The sequence below is a fragment of the Lontra canadensis genome, unplaced genomic scaffold, assembly GCF_010015895.1.
Source record: "Lontra canadensis isolate GAN:19392208 unplaced genomic scaffold, GSC_riverotter_1.0 scaffold22, whole genome shotgun sequence".
Taxonomy (NCBI): Eukaryota; Metazoa; Chordata; class Mammalia; order Carnivora; family Mustelidae; genus Lontra; species Lontra canadensis.
In genome coordinates, this window is record NW_022631016.1 from 3631903 (window position 1) to 3652858 (window position 20956).

Sequence of the window (20956 nt, forward strand, 5' to 3'; positions counted from 1 at the left end):
TGTATTCTGCGTTTATTGGGTACCTACCAAATGTCAAATCCTATGAGCTAGGGCTGGTCTTAGATAACAGGAAACACATGTTCTCCTGGCAAAGAGGATGCTGGTGGATACTGGTGTGGGTATCGGTTTTCGTTGGAGAACTGACTTGGCCTGTTAGGTCGCTCTTGCTTTCTGATTTATCACGTGGGACCTCAGCAATAACCTCTTGGTGTAAGTTGGCAAATTAATGCTCTGCATTTTTTTCAAATGCTATTAAGAAAACAGCACCGCCCTGCTTTACCTACCTCAGATAGAAGCAGAATTTACTGTGGAGCAGCAGTCTGTCTAGAGAATCGTGATTGTTAAATTTCCCAAAACAGGGTTTCTAGAGAAGTTACTCGTAGAAGGTGTCATCTCTGCCACTGAGCCCAGGAACATGACTGATACAAATTCTGTGTGTGACACAGAGACACGCACCCATGCCAGAAGGGCTGGTTGGGATCTGGGAGCTTGCCGGACTGAACCCCGAAGAAAGCTAGCCATAAAGTAAATGAAAGTAACTACTTCTGAGATTTCTTTTATTCTAGTTTGTAATGAAATCAAGAGGAAAATAGACAAAAATATGATCCTCGGGAAACCTCCAACATTTCATAATGTACGAGGAATATTCCCAATTTAAATCTGATGGCATAATCTATTTTCTTCTAAACTCAAGATTTCCCCCTAAGGCCAATCACAACCGTGTTCCAGGACAGGATCCTTATCTCCTGAGCTGGCTAATGTCAGCTTGGAGCAGGAGCAATAAATCAGTTACCATCAGCGCGTATTCCTAATGTTTCCTTTTCCATGGGAGACCCCTAGGTAGTTCTTGAATGTTACTCTTCTGTCTGTTAAGGACAGGGAACATAGGACTAATTTTTTTTTTCAAAGATGGGATTTCTTATAGCATACCTCTGGTTTCACGTTATTTTGCTCTGTGACTGTGGACCGTATCACCCATGGTACCCTGGCGCCATGTGGAAAAAATAAGAAGTAAGAAGCTAAACGAAGTACCTCTTTTGTAACTGAGGAAAGATTTGCATGCAGTGAAATGGATTCATTTTAGGTGTACAAATGGAACTTTAACAACTGTGTTTACCCATGTAACCGGTATGCTGACCAAGACATTGCTTACTTCCATAAAGCCAAAAAGTTCCCTTATGCCCTCTTCCATTCAGTCCCTCCCCAACCCTGGTAAGGGGACCATCATTCTGATTTCTATCACTATCGGTACAGTTTGCTTATTCTGGAACTTCATAAATGCCAAGTAAAATATGTGTAATGACAGGGATGGAGCTAGAGGGGACAATGCTAAATAAAGTAAGTCAGAGAAGTACAAGTACCATAAAACTTCGTTCATATGTGAAATTTAAGGGAAAAAAAAAACAAAGGAAAAAGAAACAAAGCAAGAAACAGAATTTTAACTATAGAGAACAACCAGGGTTACTGGAGGGGACAAGGGTGGGGGAATTGGGGGACAGGATGGCGATTAAAGGCGCACTTACCATGACGAACACAGAGTCACGTGGGGACTTGCTGAGCACTATATTATACATCTGCAACTAATAGAACACTGTATGTTAATTAAAACTTAACTTAAAAAAACAAATATGGGGGCTCCTGGGTGCCTCAGTGGGTTAAGCCTCTGACTTCGGCTCGGGTCATGATCCCAGGGTGTTGGAATCGAGCCCCACATCGGGCTCTCTGCTCAGCAAGAAACCTGCTTCCTCCTCTCTCCCTGCCTGCCTCTCTGCCTACCTGTGATCTCTGTCAAATAGGTAAATAAAATCTTTAAAAACAAACAAACAAAAATAGCATGTTAGCTGTTGGTTTTTACAGTCACCCTTTATCAAAATGAGAAAGTTCCTTTCTGGTCCTAGATCATTGAGCGATTTTATCACAAAAGTGGGTTGACTTTTGTGAAATGCATTTTCTGCTTCTAGGGATGTAGTTATTGATTTTTTTATGGTATTAACGTGGGGAATTGTGTCAATCGATTTTATCTTTAGTCTCCCATTGGTCACACTTCTTTTTATTCCTCTATTTCCTTTTGCATTAAACTTCTAACCATTCTGTTTTTTGCCTCAATTTGCATCTTAGCTCTACTTCCTCCTCTTGATTTCTAGCGGCTGCTCCGGAGAATGCAGGTGCCTCACCTACAGCCGATGTAGAATTAACATTGTGCCGCTCTATGTAAAATGCAAGGTCCTCACAACAAGTAAGCCCACGTGACCCCACACTGTGCTGTCCTCATCGTGAATGTTACCTCTGTGCCCGTTACAAGCTACAAGACACAATGTTAAAAGTTTTGTTTTAACAGAGCGAGTTGCTTTTAAATAAAAGAGTGTCACCTTTTATATTCGCTCACTGAGGTACCCTGTAGAACTTCCGTTTTCTCATGGATCAACTCCAGTTCCTTCATTTGCTTTGGCCTGAAGATCTTTCCTTGTGCTCCCTGTGACCTGTATCCACCAGGCACAGAGTAGGTCAGATTTTCTTTTATCTGAAAATATCAGTAAAGTCACCCTCTATTTTGAAGCATCATTTTTTCTGATTCTAGAATTCGAAACAGTTCTTTTTGTTTGTTTTCCTATACACATTCTCAGGCTACCTTTCCATGTTCACCTGGTCTCAGTAGTTTCTGATTAAAAAGCCGATCGATCATCACCTGTGTCTGCCGCTGCCGTTCCCTACCATTTGTTCAGTCAATTTAACGAACTCCACATTCAGGTTATTTTAAGGTTTGGTTCCAAAAACACGATCTGATTTGTTCTATTCTCCACTGAAATTTCCCATTCTTTACCACTACTTCTGTGCGCTTTTTCCTTCATAGCCTTGAGTCTATTGGCAACGTACTGTAATGCAGCATCACTTCATGTAATGTAAGTGTTCTATCGCATTGTTATAACGGCTGATCCCTTCATCCCTGGAGGCTGGCTTTGGCTCTTCCTTAGGGCGCCTCTCATTCAACTTCTCCTTATCTGGCGGCAAAGCCTGTGCTCTGGGCTGGGGGCGTGGACTTTGGGCTCTCCACTGAGGTTTCGCTGTCACGCGCCCCCAGAACTCCAGTGTCTCCCAACACGGCGTGGCCTCTGTCGTCCAGCCAGTCAGCGCTCAGCCCGGAGCTGCTGCCCTGCGCTAGGCCACTGACGTGTCCGTCTATCACCCGTTCACCCCACAGATGAGGAAGGACCTACGGGAAATCCTTAGACAGGCATTTGGGGTTTCCTACTTAACGGGGCTTTTTCCTTCCCAGTCCCACAGAGTCCCACAGGTTCTAGCTCCTTCTGCAGACTCCAACTCTGTTCTGGCATCCTCCACACAGGGAGACTCTCGGTGTGTGCTGGGGTCCACCTCACTGCACCACGTCAGGAAATTCTTCCCAACCAGATGGTTGGAGCGAAGTTGGTGCTCACTTGGCAAACCTCCCTGTCTCCAGGGACAAGGACTGTGTTGCCTGGTCCAAAGCCTAAAAGAGCTGGCCCATATATTTTGTCAAGTTTCATACAGCTTTTGTGTGCAGAAAAGTAAGCCTGGTACCAGTTACTTCATCGTGGACCCGAGAGGAAATATCTTTTCAGTTAAAAAAAAATTGCATCCTTTAAAATCAGTCGTGTCAGCTCATTCGCTATGATATAAAATCGTTCTTCAACTTGAATAAACTTGATGGATTTTCTCAGTTAAGTATGACTTATGTGGCCAGAATCTCTAGGGTCCTGAATCTCAAATTTGGGGCACTTAGATTATTTTCCTTGAGAATTAAGCATCTTAGAACATTTTCAGTTATAACATTGAATTTTTTTCAATGAACTCCTCATGAAGTTTTATGAAAATGGGTCTGTTTTGCTGGTTGAAGTATAAAGATCCAGAAACTTACTGATGGAAGAAGCTAAATTAATAAATAACAAGCAGGGTGACTGGGTGGCTCAGTCAGTTAAGTGTCTGCCTTCAACTCAGGTCATGATCTCAGGGTCTTGGGATTGAGTCCCACATCTGGCTCCCTGCTCAGTGGGGAGTCCGCTTCTCCCTCTGTCACTCCCCCAAGCTCATGCTCTCTCTCTGTCTCTCTCTCTCAAATAAATAAATAAAGATCTTTGAAAAATAAATAAATAAATAACAGGAAATTACCTGGTGACTAAACCTAAGGGCTCCTCAGTGAACATTTGCTGAGCAGGTGATAGGTATGTGGGACTCTTTCAAGTCCATGTGTTGTTTAGTTGGAAAAGTTAATAGATAATGCAAATTCATGTGCATCTGTCTCTTGGACAGACAGGTATGTGTTTGGTGTATGTGTGTTTACATACTCGTGTGTAAATTCACGCACCCAAATGGCCACGGCTTTCTCTGTCTGCTGATGCCTTTGGAGTGATCATTGGAACTCGTGATAAAGCACCCCACTTCTTGAAAAACAAATACTTGTGATAAATTATAGATCCCATTATAACATCACTTCTGATGGCATCTTCAGTTGGTACTTTGGAGAGTCTAGTAGTGACAGATTGAGAATATGGATCTGGGGTTAGTGCACTCACTGTTGGGAAATATCCCAATAAATTTCCAACAGAATCATTGGGAAATGTTGGTTTTATTTGGGGTGTTCGGTGGTGACACCTAACTCAACCAAGTCACTATGCCTGAAATCGTCTTTGTGAGCACAGCTCTTAAATTACAGGACAGACTCTAAAGCGAGCGCCTCTATTAAGGATTGGATTCTGTCACTGTGAGGATGAAAGCAAGCATGGGCTGTCGTGTGGACTTCAGCATTTTTCTCCCGAAGTATTAGTTATTACAAACACTGTGTCTTCGTCTAGTGCCAGCATCATCTGCGCTTGGCAGTCTGACCCCCACAGTCTGTAATTCAGGCTGCTAGAATTACTTTGAAATTTGATCACCTTAGTGTCTTGGGCACTGTTGTGAAATTGGGAGCTTCCCCCCACACCCAGCATGTCTTACATTCCAGCTCCTTGGCCCTAGATGTATGATTTAATAGGGTCTTTGTTCCAAGAGGACCCTGAAATTTAATTAAGAATGTAATGACATACAACAATAATGTTTAATTTAATACAATCATTGCACATTATTGTCTAGAAGTTAGCAGGTCAGTCGAAGTATGATAAGAGAGGGTAAAACTGGATTTTGGTTGTTTGGTCATTTCATGGTCATTTTATTATCTGAATTTTTGAGGAACTGGATTTTCTATTTGTTTTCTGGAGTAGAGTGTCACATTTTTATGAAATGTCAGTTTTATCTGTAGGGTACCAATGTCTTAAATACTTTTCGATATGTTGAATAACAGTAACATGGATTATATGACATTTCGAGGCTCTTCTAACTCTTGTCATTTGTTTCTGCCTGAAGAACTGAACTGGGGATTGAACAGGTTCCAGCATGGGCCGAAGTGTGCAGGGGGCGTGCGGCAGGTGGAGACTGCGCAGGTCACGTGTTGTCAGGGCACACTATCGCCCGCATCCTGTGCTTGAGAGCTTTGTCCTTAGTAAAGTTAAAAACCCTCACCTGTGGGGCACATGGGTGGCTCAGTCGCTAAGTGCCTGCCTTCGGCTCAGGTCATGATCCCAGGGTCCTAGGATCAAGCCCCACAACGGGCTCTTTTCTCAGCAGGGAGCCTACTTCTCCCTCTCTCACTCTCCCTGCTTGTGTTCCCTCTCTCTCTATCGAATAAATAAGTAAAATCTTAAAAAAAAAAAAAAGCCACCTTTAATAGTATCTCCCATTCATCTCCATTTTGCAGAATGTTCCAGAAAACTACAATGTAAGAATATTATGAAAATACTTAAGGGCCACACAGGCTCTGAGCTCTGTGGGGAGTCTGCTTGGGATTCTCTCTCCCTCTACCTCCTCCCTCTTCCCTTCCTGCTCGTGCTTGCTCTCTCTCTGTCTCTCTCTCTGAAATAAATAAATAAATCTTCAAAAAAGAAAAAAGAAAGGAAATACTTTAAATAGTAGGATCTAGATCTATATTTTCAAACATAAGGTGGCCACCTGTATCATCTTAGATGTTCTTTTTTTTTTTTTTTTGACCTTTTGGTAATGATTCTCTTTATTTTTTTTAATTTTTTATTTCTTTTCAGCATAACAGTATTCATTGTTTTTGCACCACACCCAGTGCTCCATGCAATCCGTGCCCTCTCTAATACCCACCACCTGGTTCCCCCAACCTCCCACCCCCCCCCCCCTCAAAACCCTCAGGTTGTTTCTCAGAGTCCATAGTCTCTCATGGTTCACCTCCCCTTCCAATTTCCCTCAACTCCCTTCTTCTCTCTAACTCCCCTTGTCCTCCATGTTATTTGTTATGCTCCACAAATAAGTGAAACCATATGATAATTGACTCTCTCTGCTTGACTTATTTCACCCAGCATAATCTCTTCCAGTCCTGTCCATGTTGATACAAAAGTTGAGTATTCATCCTTTCTGATGGAGGCATAACACTCCATAGTGTATATGGACCACATCTTCCTTATCCATTTTTAAGATTTTATTAATTTATTTGACAGACAGAGATCACAAGTAGGCAGAGAGGCAGGCAGAGAGAGAGGAGGAAGCAGGCTCCCCGCTGAAAAGGGAGCTTGATGCGGGGCTCGATCCAAGGACCCTGAGATCACAACTTGAGCCGAAGGCAGAGGCTTAACCCACTGAGCCACCCAGGTGCCCTCATCTTCGATGTTCTTATGGTAACATTTCACTTACCATTACTAATTTCCTTTTACATGAAAAATGTCCCCACTCATCCTGTTCAAGGTTTCCATGGGAACAAATGAACAGATGTTCAGCTCACTCTGAAAACGTGTTGAACGCCAGCTAGGTACCAAACACTGAGCCAGCTATCTATGACAAATACATAAAAATAATCTCACATTTTAAAACACCATTTGTTTTGTATCCTCTCGGATGATCTTTGAAACTGTCCCATGAATCGGTACCACTGGCTTCATAAGGGCATAGCCCTGAAGTCTGGAGGACAGCAGCCTGAGGGCTGGAATCACCTTACCCCTTGGAGTGGGGAAGGAAGTGGGTGCTGGTTCGGTGCCTCTCAGGTACCAGGCCTGAGCTGGGCACGTTACCTACAACCACTTCATTTAGCTCCTAGGACAAGTCAATGAGCAGGTGTTGCCATCCTCAAACACACAAGGAGGACACGAGACTCTGCCCCCAAACCTGCGCTTCCAGTCCACACCAATATGCCTATCTGCTCGGAAGCCCGGTCCCTCTTCTGGACCACTGTGTCCATCTCCCAGCTGGCCTGACCGCAGGAAAGGGTCTCTCTTTCATTCTCACCCATTCATCCATTCGTGCCTTCCCTTGTTCTGTGTGCACACCCAGCCTCCTGAATGGGTCTCTGCAGGCTCTCTGGCCAGCTGCTCTCCGTGGGCCACCACCCAAGGACAGGCAGTCCTACCCTGCAGTGCCATACAGAGTCTGGTTCTGATCTGCCATGCTTCCACCCAGACACTGAGCCTGGGTCCATGAGCTCCAATTTCAAGGAATCTTTATTTATATCCTGGTAATCTATCAAGTTGTGGCCCTGCAAGCCAACAGAGCTTTCCAGTTGTCTCTTCAGAGAGTTACAGACACTCGGGCCCCTGCTTTTACAGATTCCTTGAGGTCTTCTTATGGCTCTGATCCCTAAACGTGGTTCTGGCTGGGAGCAGAGGCCCCGAGACAGCATGCCAATTAACGTGACAGGAGGCTTGACATGTTTGCCCCAGTATCACCCAGTGATCTTGGAGGACTCACAGGGAAATGAGACGGAGCGTTACAGCAGTCATAACCGTAGGCCGTTCTCCGGAGTCTTCAAAATAAACACAGTTGATACACAAAGTAAAACATCTAAAGCTTCCTTCTTGCCATTCTAAGTTCCCCAAAGCTGATTTGTTAATGAGAAAGATACAGGCTGAAAATGCATGTATGGCCTCAGTTTCTAATATGTAATTAGGAAGCATAGGGAGGAGATTTGAGAATAGTTCAAAGACAATAAAATGAATATTGATTATTAGCAAAAAAAAAACCCTTCCACAGATCACTCACAACGATGCAGAGCAGCTCTGTGTGAGCACATCTTTCAACACCATGAAATGGGGAGTGGAAGCACAAAGGCAGTGGAAGGCCATCTTTGAAGCAAAATGATGTTGACGTGTGGCTGTGTTGGTTTTCTTTACGAGACAGATCACCCAGGAGATACAGCCAGTAAATGTCCTGGGAAATAATGTAGTGCTTGTTCAAATATTCAGAACAGTTGTGCAGATAATTTACAAAACGTTTTCCTCCCATGCAGTCGAAGCTGCCACCAGCATTCTTGAAGTTTCCATCCTGTTCTGAGTGCTGCTGCTTGCCGTTCAGTAAGACGTTCCTTTGGGCTCAGAAGGAAAGGAAAGGGAAGCTCATTCTTTGCACTTGGAGAGACTTTCATGGTGTATAACCCTCAGATCATGTTTCATTTTACTGCCCTGCCAACTGTGTGAGTCTTCCTTCCTCTGCACATAGCTTTCTTCCTTCACATCTTCTTTACTTTGCACAAATCCTTTGCTCCCTCTCCCTGGAATGCCATCCCGTCTCCCCCAGTAAACCCTTCAAGCTCAGGTGTTGGCTCAGAGATCTCATTTTGCCATGAGTCCTTCCCTAGGTGCCCCTGCCTTGCCTTCTGACAAGCTCACCCAGCCTTGTGCTTTCCTCCTATAGGAGCATCTTTTCCCACAGGCAACATATGGTGACTTACAGCAATTTTACCTCTCCCTTAGACCATCCCCAGAGGGTAGATCTGGGTCGTATTCCTTAGGGAACCACCCTCCTAGCAAGGCAACTGGCATATTCTAGGTCTTCATCAAAGGTTACAGATGGTGGGTGAGTGGGTGGGTGGACAGATGGACGGACAGACAGACGGATGGATGGATGAATGGATGGATGTACAAACCAGAAACTTTCATAATCCCCTTTAATCTGAAAATGAGCATTCAGACTTGGAGAACTTAGTGAATGGTGGGTCAAGAATGAATTATAAAATGTTGGGTTTTATCAATTTTTTTAATTTTAATTTTTGTTTTCTGCAACCTCTGGATTAATCATATTTTACTTTTTTTAATTTAGAAAGTATAATTTTGTTAAATTTATGATAAAATACATATGAATAAATAAAGTTTTAGGGGTGGAATTAAGTTGGACCAAGTCTAGAACATGAGTCTCTGGGTCTTCTTTCTATATACTGCTAAGTTAATAATTAGTGCGACTTAAGCCAGAAGGGTTAATTTATATCAGCTGTTTTCCCCTTAAATTTTTCAGTGATATTTTATTACAGATTTGTGAACCATCTGTAATAGTGATGACCTTTTCTCCCCGGTAGGATATCTGTAAAGCCCTGTGGTGCCACCGGATTGGAAGGAAATGTGAGACTAAGTTTATGCCTGCAGCAGAAGGCACTATTTGTGGAGACGACATGGTAAGGAGCTAATCTTAGGTCAAGAGTCACGTTCAGATGTCAGAGCTGTTCGACCCATGCATCTCCCCTCCTCCTGCACTGGTATTTTGTCAGTCCATGTTCCTCATTTCTATGTGCAAATCTACCCCCAGGACAGAAGATGGCGTTTAATTTACATTGATACTGTGAACGCGGCTCCTTCCTCCTTTTGCCCTTTTCCCGATGGTGTAATTGATGGGCTATCTGCAATTAGTAGATGTACATGCCAGGTGACAGGTGGTGACTACTTCTATTTAATAAGGGGAAACATTCAACTCTTGCCCATATTTCAACCATGTACAGAATCCGAGTTAGATAGTATTGTTAAAGACACAGAGGCTTTGGTGGGGGAAAGAAATATATTAAGAAGAAATACATTAAGAGCATTTATTACTCAGTGGGAGAGAATAATTTTATTGTTGAAATTAAAAAATAAATTACCTTAACCTCCAAGAGTAGTATTCTGATTTCCTTTCACATTACTTTTTAAAATACAAGACCATTGATAAAGATAGAGATATATTGGACCCAAATGATCCCTGAACCCATTTCTGTGTCACTTAGTGTGTGACCTTTTTTTTTTTAAGATTTTTATTTTTTTGTCTATTTGTCAGAGAGAGAGAGAGAGAGCACACACAAGCAGGCAGAGGAAGAGAGAGAAGCAGGCTCCCTGCCAAGCAAGGAGCCTGATGTGGGACTCGATCCCAGGACTCTGGGATCATGGCCTAATCCGAAGGCAGATGCTTAAGTGACTGAGCTACCTAGACGTCCCAATGTGTGACCTTTTTTAGTGACACTAATGCACATGAAAGAGATAAATGTCTAAATAGCTTTGATTCTAAATAGCTTCAATTCCAAACCAAATATATCACAGCCTCAGTCTATTTAAATGTGAGCACAGGCAGCAACGGTTAAAATGTTAGCAAACAGGGGCGCCTGGGTGGCTCAGTGGGTTAAAGCCTCTGCCTTCGGCTCAGGTCATGATCCCAGGGTCCTGGGATCGAGCCCCACATTGGGCTCTCTGCTCAGCAGGGAGCCTGCTTCCTCCTGTTTCTCTGCCTGTTTCTCTGCCTACTTGTGATCTCTGTCTATCAAATAAATAAATAAAATCTTTAAAAAAAATATTAACAAACAGTACTATCTCATGCTTTCAGGTTAAATTATTGCAACACTGACTGGGGATGTGAAGAGAGCTGCTCGTGCTTATGTGAAAAGAACGCCCAGAGATTGCCTCTCCTGCACACCTCTCGAGCTTTATTTGAAATCCCCCAGAGAGTGTGGGGGTGGGTTATTAAATCCTTCCACAGATATAGCAACAGTACTTACATAACTCATAACCTCCCAAAATTGAATAAAGATGCTTTTAGACTCTCAGAATAAGAAAGGGACATGGGGATGCACCATGGTGTGGAAATGCCCATTGTCGCAGGATGCCAGGGAATGTGCCTCAGTATTAAGTTGCCAGTGATCACCACTTTCTGCACATAATTATCTAAAATTTACTCTTCAGGTGATAATTTGCAAAATTATCCTCATTTCCCAAGAGATCAGCCACCCTCCCACTGTTGCCCCTGAGTTTCAGCTCACATGGGCACAGGGTGCTTCTCTGATCACCTGCTTCCTGTAGGATGGATTTCAGAGCTGTGGGCCTTCCTCAGAATTACCTATATATTCTGCTTAAATTTTATTTACCCTGAAAGCACAGTTACATTGATGGTCATTGGTATTGTTAAACCATTTTCCCTTGTATTTCCAAAGATGGGTCTTTCCTTATTATAAAAAAAAAATAATTAGTGCATCTTAAGCCAGAATATATGCCTAAAATTACCCAGGAATGATGTATTCTGCCCTGGGGCTGCACGGTGGCCATGGTGGGACAGCAATGAAGTCTCGGGTGTAAGGTCCCTTTGCTGTTAGTTGTGCATTTTCCTGTATTATGGGTTCTTATGTGTCCCTGTGGCTCTTCAATTTAGACGTGCATATTACCAGCAGTCAGTATCTCAGTACTTTGGGATATCCCAGAACAGTTGGTGTGTACTGGGAGTAACCATACTGTTTCTGTGCACCTTTCTCCTGCGTGGGAGCCTATTTCTCTCTACACTGTGTTGCCTCTGAGGCTTGTGCATGGTGGTAAATGGGACTACATTGCATCTTGTAGTACCAGATCTCATCCTTAGTACATGACATACTTTTCAGTCCTCACAATCTCCCTTTGAGGGTGAGCCCCTTGCAGCACCCCCTAGTGCACTCAGGAATCTTCCAGGGAAAGGATACTTAGGTCCTTTGTGAGCACACCATGGGAAATCCAGGACGAGGGGTTCGGACTACAGCCTAATACATATGAAACTGATTCGAGCTCTCTAACAATTGTGGGTCCCACGTTGTATTAAACCACTCCACGTTATGCTTATACTTGGTGCGAGGTACTTGGTCTGTGTTATTGCACTGCATTTTGGGAACAATTCATTCTGGTAGTTTGCACCATCCCTAAGGTTCTCAGGGGGACGTGCAGACTCAGAGCCCCCGAGTAACTTGCCCCAGGCCACACAGCCTCAGAACTAATACAGAGGCTCCTTTCTCCCCATCTCCCCAAGTCCACTGTTGTATTTTATCAGGGTGCTTCTTGTGTGTGCTGGGTGTGACAGGCAGACTGTGGGGATAATATCATAGCAGAAGCACGCATTCATCATACCATCTTGTGTGCTAAAGTACAGCCTTCTCTCAAAAGCCAGTGTCCATCACAGCCTTCTCTCAAAAGCCAGTGTCCATCAATAACTTATAAAAGGGTGAGAAACATGGGATGGTCCTCAAAAACTTAACTGGTGTTTCGGTGGAACACAGGCTCTTCCCCTGACCTGCTCACGATGGGCTTTATGGGTCTGTGACCTGTGTGGAATTCTACTCCAGGTCATGTGTGTGTATGAGTTCACATGTTTGTGTGTCTGTGTCTGCCCAATCCCATGCATCCCCCAACCTCCATGGGAGAAGGGACAGTGCTTTCTCCTCAGATTTTCAGAAAGTTTTTTTTTTTAATAATATTTAAAAGAACAGCCATTTGAGGATACTCTGGTACAAAGAGAAGAAATTGCCTTGGCAAGTCTGCTCACGGCAGAAACAATTGTGACAGTCGGAGACACGGAGTCATGCAGATGTCCATGAAGAGAGCAGAACCCCAAATACAGAATGAGAGACCTGTCTACACACTTCCAAGGAGTGATCTCCAGACATACTGTGAGGTGGAGACACAGAATGGAAGAATGTGTGTCGTGTGCTATCACTTACAAAGTTAAGAGTATACTCATCTGTATAATTATTTTCCGACATTAAAAATAAAAGGAATAAACTGTAAATTTTTAAGAAGTAAATATTTTGTGTCACTTTAAAACAAAATTAAACCAAATTACCTTAAAGTAATCCTTAAATACCAAAAGCAAAATCCACTTAACAAGCTTGTTGGCTTAATCATAACCAGAGAGGAAGAATTATGTCAAGTGACTTTAAAACCTGAAAACATTTTCTGAGTTTTCATCTTGTGGGTTCCTGCATTCCCATTTTCTGTCTTTGTATCAGAAAGCTCTGACCAGATGATTCTTTTAAAATGGGACAAAACAATCACAACAGACACCGTCCTTGTCCCTCTATGTCCCTCATGTGTCCCTACTTGTCCTTCTGTGCTGTGTCCCTCCTTGTCTGTCTGTGCCTCTCCTTGTCCCTCTCTGTCCCTCCCTGCCTAAGTCCACAGGAGCTGGCCCCCACTTTTTCCAGATCCAGCTCTCTCTCTGGACTCATGAGGCCATCAGGGAGCAGATGCCTTGCTGACAGCTGCATTCCCCCCATTGAGTTGAGGGTATCAGGGGGACTCCAGGACTTTATCACCTGGGGTGTGACCAGGAGGTAACAAAAGAGAAACATATTTATTTATTTATTTATTTGCTTTTCAGAAAGAATCAAAAAATTGAATGGACAAGGTTTTAGTCCTCATTACTTGTGTTTAGTTTTTCTTCCTTAAATGATATTTAATCAAACTATTTGTAACTGCCATTTCTGTGTAACACCAATGGTCAGACACCAGCAACTTGGTGTGTTTTCACTGAACAAAATTAATAATGGAAGTGTTATTATTTTCCTTCTGTAAAGCCCCATTTTTTTTCACCCAGAACAAATCTGGTGGCCCTAATCTTGGAGACAGACAGGAGGAGACCTCACCCCATCCTCCAGCCCAGTGCTAAGGCTGGTTCTGCTGCTCCACGCAGGCCAGCAGCAAGGGACAAGCAAGTTTGTTTTTTCCTCTCAATAGACGGCCTGAAGATCCTTGAAATCTACACCAAGCCATGGGTAGAAAACCAGCACTGCTGAACAATGTTAGATGTTGTGTGTCCTTTATGTGTGATGGCAATGAAGAAAACCCATGGCTTTTAGCATGAGCTAACATTGATGGGCACTCTTCTTGAGAAAGGAGAGCTGATAGCATCTCCAGCTTCGTAGGGACAGATGGAGCTCCTGTGCGGGTTGTTTTATCCCCACGGGAAGCCATTTGACCTCTGACATGCATCCGCTAACAACCTCCAGGCTCCAGGCTCTGAGCCCAGGTGCTGGGGAGTGAAGGCACAGAGTACTGGCCAGAAATGACAAGGTGTTGAGTCACATGGAACCTCCAGCTGGACTTTTCTGCCTGAGACTCTGTCTGTTCTCAAAGAACTATGAAAAGCATGTTGTTCCAGGAAAGGTTGGAGTTCACTCAGTGGAGAGCTCAACCATGGGGCTGAACGTCTGTGCAACTCCCCTTAATTAAATGTGCTGAATTCCAGCAGCTCAGACGTTAGAAAAGGATTCTTCTCTGGATCTTCCCTCTGTGGGGATTTATAAAACCATGTTAGGTTTGGAAAGAAAAAAGAAGTTACATTAACTGTATCTGTATTATGTGCTGCCTGAAGGTGGGATGTTGGTGTCTGCATGTCCTACAGAACTCCCCAGGGCTGAGTGTCACGGCAGCCATGGACCCACCAGTCCATGAATCATGTCAACCTTTCTTTTTTCTTTCTTTCTTTCTTTTTTTTTTTACTTTTAGTGGTGTCGTGGAGGACAGTGTGTCAAATATGGTGATGAAGGCCCCAAGCCCACCCATGGCCACTGGTCGGACTGGTCTTCCTGGTCCCCTTGCTCTAGGACCTGCGGAGGAGGGGTGTCTCACAGAGACCGCCTGTGCACAAATCCCAAGTAAGCACGTCTGCACTTCCTTCTCACGAGCGATTTCTAAGCTGTGAACCTTCCCAACAGCGTCCATATGGTAATACTGATCTGTACATCACATAGTATTGTAGGAATCAGTGAGAAGGTACAACCTCCTGGATGGAGCTGGAGGGCATTATGCTAAGTGGAAGTCATATCATATGATTTCACTCTTACTGGAACTTAAGAAACAAACAACAAAGGGGAAAAAATAAGAGAAGTAAGGAGACAAAGCAAGAAACAGATTCTTAACACGCCAGTGGTCACCAGAGGGGAGGTGTATGGGGGACAAGCGAAAGAGGTGATGGGGAGAAAGAGTGCTCCTGTCATGACGAGCCCCAGGTGATGTGTAGAAGTGTTGAATTGCTCTATTGTACATCTGAATATTACACTATATGTTAACTGTATTAAAATTATTTAAAAAAAAAGAATTGCTAAATAAGGAAGTCATTTTAGTCAAGTATTTCTCAAACAATGGTGTCTCTTCGGTATAACTTAAGATGCTAAAAAGTACTTGACCACAGCACAGGGAAACAGACCCTGCAGTGATACTCGGGAAATGGATTTTTACCACATTTATGTGCAATTCCAAGAGTCTCCCTTAAATAAGCAAATCAATCATGAAAACATAGAGAAAACAAATGAATAAGAAATCGGTAAGAACAATTTTTTATGTGAAAAAAAGGCCAAATGTTTGGTTTTTCATCCAATATATTTACTTTTGCAACCATCAGAGGCGGTCACCAGAGCAGTGGGGTGGGGGACTGTCCCAGTCCTCCTTTCACACCTCAATTGGTTTAAAACATGAGTCCTGTTGCAACCTCGTGGTGGTGTCTTTAATGTGTGAGGCCCAGTGCATCGCTTGCACTGAGAGGAGGCTGTGTCTGTGCTGGGTCCACATGGATTCTAGGGGTGAGCAGAGCCTCTTTGCTGTTAGCACCAGCCAGTGGGAGGTGACTGTTCCTGAGCCGATCTGCAGTCCTGGCCTGGCCACAGGGAAGCTGATGGCAGATGAGGCTGCCATCCCGAAAGTGATGGATTTGAATGTCAGTCTCAGCTCTGCCTTCTGTCCACTGTGCTGGGGTGCTGGGCACCAGCAGTGAAGAGGTGGCAAGCAGACCCACTTCCACATTGTAACTTGCCTTAATGACATCAGGAACATGGCTCATGCTGTTCATGGTAAAAAAGTCATGGTCCCATTGGGGTGCAGACTTCTTCCTTCGTCACTGTGAGCCATTTAACTGGATCTGCTCATCTCTCCAATAAGCCTAGTTTCCAGCAAGGGAGAGCGGCTATTAAACGCAAGGTTTCTTCCTGTTGCAGACCATCACATGGAGGCAAGTTTTGTGAGGGTTCGACTCGTACGCTGAGGCTTTGCAACAGTCAGCAATGTCCGCACAACAGCGTTGACTTCCGTGCGCTGCAGTGTGCCGAGTACAACGGCAAGCACTTCCGAGGATGGCGCTACACGTGGAAGCCATACACCCAAGTGGAAGGTGAATCCTAAATCCCTCCTCTACTGACGACCCCGTGCTTTGTTACCTGTACTCTTTAGAGGGGTGTGATCTTAAGTGCACTGTTTGGATAGACCATACGGCTGTGTGGGGTCACTGACCCAGACTTTTCACCTGCCCCACAGCCACCAGCTTCTGGTCTAAACTAGACCAGCTGTGTGGTCAGAAATTAACAAGAGACTAGAGGGTGTGCACCATACAGTGAGATCTTCAAAGAAGTGACGAAGCGTTCAAAATAGATGGTGTAGTGATCATGGATCAGTGTTTTCCTCATTACACATCCCAGCAGATGATAGTGATATTTCTCTAAGCATGTCACCCACTGAGCAGTTATCATGGCCAAAGAATCAGAGCAAAAGTTTAGCATCTTTTGGAAAATTAGGTAGTTTTCAAGCCTACTGTTTTCAAAAGTCTTGATTTAAACCAAGAAGGTTGTTTGCACCATATGTCTGATTTTACTCTCCAGGTTGAGAGAAAGATGTATTATTCTTAAGATTACAGTAACTTGAACCTGGTAGCTCAATTGGCATAATTTGAGGAGAAATTCAAAGAATAGTTAGTCATCTTGCTCTTTGAAACTGGGAATACTGTCCAAGCAACACTTAAGAAATACATGGATCTCCCCAATCTTACCCTTCTCCAGCCCAACAGACATAGTGTTTTCATGGTGAGAGCTTTACAAAGGCAGTACAGCCTCAAAGGAAAACTTTAAGCAGTTTCACACAAAGCATTTTTGGTTGTGTTTTGAACTCTTAAGCTCAGTAAAATTTGATCCAGTGAGAAATAAGTAGGCAGGAGAAAAAAAAGAAAGAACTTTGAAATTGAGGTCAACATATGTGTATTATTCCTGACTCCACGGTCTCAGGAAATAAATACATTAATCGTGGAGGCACATACTCAACTCCAGTCTTAGGGTTATTCCATTGGTTTCATCTTGTACAGTGAAGAAAATATTTGTAGATGAGTCTGAGCTCATGAAAATTCCTAAGGCAGACTATATTTTCATCATCAACTCTTCCGTTCTTTACCAAGAAGAAAGAAGGGGAAAAAGTTTCTATGAAAGTTCATATTAATTATGTAAATCATAAAATCTTTGAAACAGATTATCAAGAGAGGAAGTGAACCTGATCCACCATGCTTAAGTGTACAATGATACCTATATTTTCCATGTATCCATGTGTTTCGACAATCATTGTATTTATAGGAAACATTATCCTCAGGATATCTTCTGGAGATTTCATCTAAAAGTTATCCCTTTTATCGGTTCAAAAATATGTATTTCATAAAATGCGCTATTAAGAAATTTGGTGATCATTTGATTCTTTTATTATGTTGTTGAGAATTTTATATATTGCTACTAAATTGTAATGACCTTTTTGCATTTCTACAAGAGAGTAGTTAATTATACTAGTAAAATAGTGAACAGTTATGTTGTATTCAAGTCAACAAATATTTATTGAATGCCTACTATGTGCCAACAACTGGGTAAAGAACAAGGATAGGAAAAGACAAACAGAATAAAAAATTAATAGTGAATCCTTATACAAATTAAAAATTAAAGGGAAAAAACCCAAGTCTCATGAGACCACCACAAAAAAAAAGAAAAATGTATTTGCAATGAATGTTGTGTGGGAGTTATTTTATGGGGGAAAAAAGAAAACTTTAAAAAGTCTATCTAAAATTTAGAGAGAAAATGATCAGAGCTTAAGTCTCTTTCTTATTTGTGTTTGTGTGTGTATTTCTTTTTAAGATCAGCACTTATGCAAACTCTACTGTATCGCAGAAGGATTTGATTTCTTCTTTTCTTTGTCAAATAAAGTCAAAGATGGGACTCCATGCTCGGAGGATAGCCGTAATGTTTGTATAGATGGGATATGTGAGGTAATAATGATCGTTCATTCATTCAACACACGTGTCCAGACAGTCTGCTCTGTGCCAGGCATCCTCTGAGGGGCTAAAGACACCAAGCATCTAAACCCCGTCCTTTCTCTCCAACCCACAGCCTGGGAGGGGGAGGGGGATGCCAGATGAACACACACTGAGACACATGGGATTGGTTGCAGTCAAGGTGCATGCAGAGGACGGGGAATGGGGAAGAGGGAATTCCTTCCTAGATACAGATCCAGAGAATTTGTGGGGCTCCTTGGAGAAGGGAGCTTCTGAGCTCAATCTGGAAGGGTGAGTTGGAGGGGTTTGGGGGAGCAGTTTGGGAACAGGGTCCTGCGAGAAGGAGTGGGTTGGTAGGACCCGACTCAGGTGTCAGAGTACCCGAGAGCAGGCAGGGCCCAGGGGGCCGAGGGAGGTGACAAACGGGAAGGGGTGCTCAGAGGGTTTGTATCCTCGTATCAAGAAGGAACAGGCCCCAGGAATGAGGAAGAGCAGAGTGAGGTCAGCCTGCAGCAGTATGGGCGGCAACACAGATGGGGGCAGCGTTGAGCCCCAGGGCCACTTTGCATCCTGTAGGTGTCTCTTTTGTGGAGGGACTTGGAAGAGAGGCTGTGAAAGATTTGGTGGCAAAGTGACCATAGAGCCTTGAGCTCTCTGCCCCATGCCGAGTTGAGATGGAGAAGGAATTCTGTTATACGCAGAAATTTAAAGCCTTATCTGATCAAATACACTGCATGTGAAGGATGGGTTTTTCCTTGAACTGATTCAGTATGCGCACCCACCAGTCCAAGACCGTGGTCTTCATCTTAGACTTCTCTAAGTTGGATGACCTGGTAAAGCTGGGTCCGCCACTGAGACACACGTTGCCATCCTTTTTACTGGGTGAAGATCGACTCCGTTCTATCAAGATCTCTTTCAGCGTTAATGTTCAGATCTCTGTCCATTTGGTCCAATCACTAGTTGACTTGTTAAATATTTCATTATTTTCAGGTATTCTTAATGATACAGTGTCACAATCCCTTATGTGTAGTTCTGAAACCCCAAAAGCTATCAAGCAGAAAGTATATTGGGTTGCACAATGTAAGCATCCCTGAATTTGTTTGCTGGCCAAAATCCGCCCTCAACTGATGTGAGAATATTTGTCAGTTTTATTTAGTTCGCTTAGAGTGAAGTGACCATGTTCACATTTTGCTATAGAAACATCATTTATGTGTTTTATTATGGGCACTGCCCTGGGTCCTGCTGGGACTTGCATGTTATGTGCATGATATGTTAATTACCTTCCTAAAATCCAAAAACACTGAGTTCTGAAATGCATCTGGCCCTAAGGATTTCAAACAAAGATTGCTGGCTATAGTTACTTCATCTCTGAATTTTTTACTTGTGTATACTAAACTCTTTGATAGGAAGTGTAACATTGGCAGGTACCATAAACGTTATAAAGAGCCCCTTAAGTTCTAAGATAGTAAACAAATACCGCCCGTTACATAATTTGCTGCTGGGAATAATCCCACATGGCATGTGTTACTTCTCCGCATTACACACGGCAATATAGAGACATGGCAGCAGAGTCCAGTGGACCCTACTGCGGACACATTGCTTGTCATTTACTAAGAGCTTTGTGTCAGTCTGAAATGCACTGTTATCTCCAGCATGACAATCTGAGAGATTTCGCTGAGGGCTCCAGATACTGAGGTCATGTAGCAGTACTGAAGAGAACAGATGTCAGGGTCTCTTCCTTTGGACCCGAGAGTCAAGTTACAGTCTCGCTGTGCACATATTTGGTATCCAATAAGTATTTGTTAACTACCCGGTGTGGGTGAAATGTTCTGCTCTTACGGGGAGGTTTCTCACTGGAGGTTGGTGACTTCGCTATTGTCTTCTCTTGCATGGATGACGTGTGACCCCGGTCCCCCAGAGAGTCGGATGTGACAATGTCCTTGGGTCCGACGCTGTGGAAGACTCCTGCGGTGTGTGCAGGGGCAATAATTCAGACTGCACGACGCACAAGGGGCTGTACGCCAAGCCCCATGGCGCAAACCGTGAGTACGCGGAGCTTCGGGCAGGTGTTGAGCGGAGAAGATGGCGAGTGGAACTTCCTGGCGGGAAACCCTTGAGGTGCAGTGGAAACAGCAGCCTTAAGGGTCCTGCAAAGACCTACACACTCTCCGTCCCTGCTTTGCTTGTCAAGCCTTTCCTTTGGATGGGAAGTAGTTGCTAGGTTACTACTAGCGAAAATAATAATAGCTCTGCTCCAGTTTAAAAAAAAAAAAAAAAGGAAAGAAGTCACTTAAAGAACTAATGGAACTGACTGCCACACCAGAGTTTCTCCTGGTTCCCAATGTGGATCCTCAGGTTTTCGTGGTGGGGAGCCCCAGGTGCGTAGGGATTTCGGCTCGGTATGTTGAGTGAGACAGCACATTCTCTCCTCCTGTTTCCTTCCCCGTAGAATATTACCAGATGGTCACCATTCCTCCTGGAGCCCGGAGCATCCGCATCCGCGAAATGAACGTGTCTACCTCCTACATCTCTGTGCGCAACACCCTCCGAAAATACTACCTGAACGGACACTGGACGGTCGACTGGCCTGGCCGGTACAAGTTTTCAGGCACCACGTTCGACTACAGACGGTCCTCCCATGAGCCGGAGAGCTTAACCTCGTCTGGACCAACCAACGAAACCCTGGTTGTGGAGGTAGACTCCAGCCTCTCACCTTCGGGCTGGGGTGTTGGGGGTCCTTCTGGCGCTGGTGGGGACTGAGGCCATTGGTATAATTTTAAATGCACAGAATGAGGTTTATAATTTGAGGACGTCTCAGAAACTGCACTGATGGATGCACTGG

General features: G+C 43.8%; 1 protein-coding gene across 1 annotated transcript in view; it reads left to right on the forward strand.

Annotated features, from left to right (window-relative positions):
* ADAMTS16 (ADAM metallopeptidase with thrombospondin type 1 motif 16) overlaps nt 1–20956 on the forward strand; it is a 150789-nt gene that overhangs the window by 66994 nt on the left and 62839 nt on the right. Inside the window, exons 11-16 of the mRNA XM_032861929.1 lie at nt 9371–9466; nt 14553–14701; nt 16037–16209; nt 17978–18108; nt 20033–20156; nt 20564–20808. Of these exons, the coding sequence (XP_032717820.1) occupies nt 9371–9466; nt 14553–14701; nt 16037–16209; nt 17978–18108; nt 20033–20156; nt 20564–20808 (918 nt within the window). The remainder of the gene's footprint in view (nt 1–9370; nt 9467–14552; nt 14702–16036; nt 16210–17977; nt 18109–20032; nt 20157–20563; nt 20809–20956) is intronic.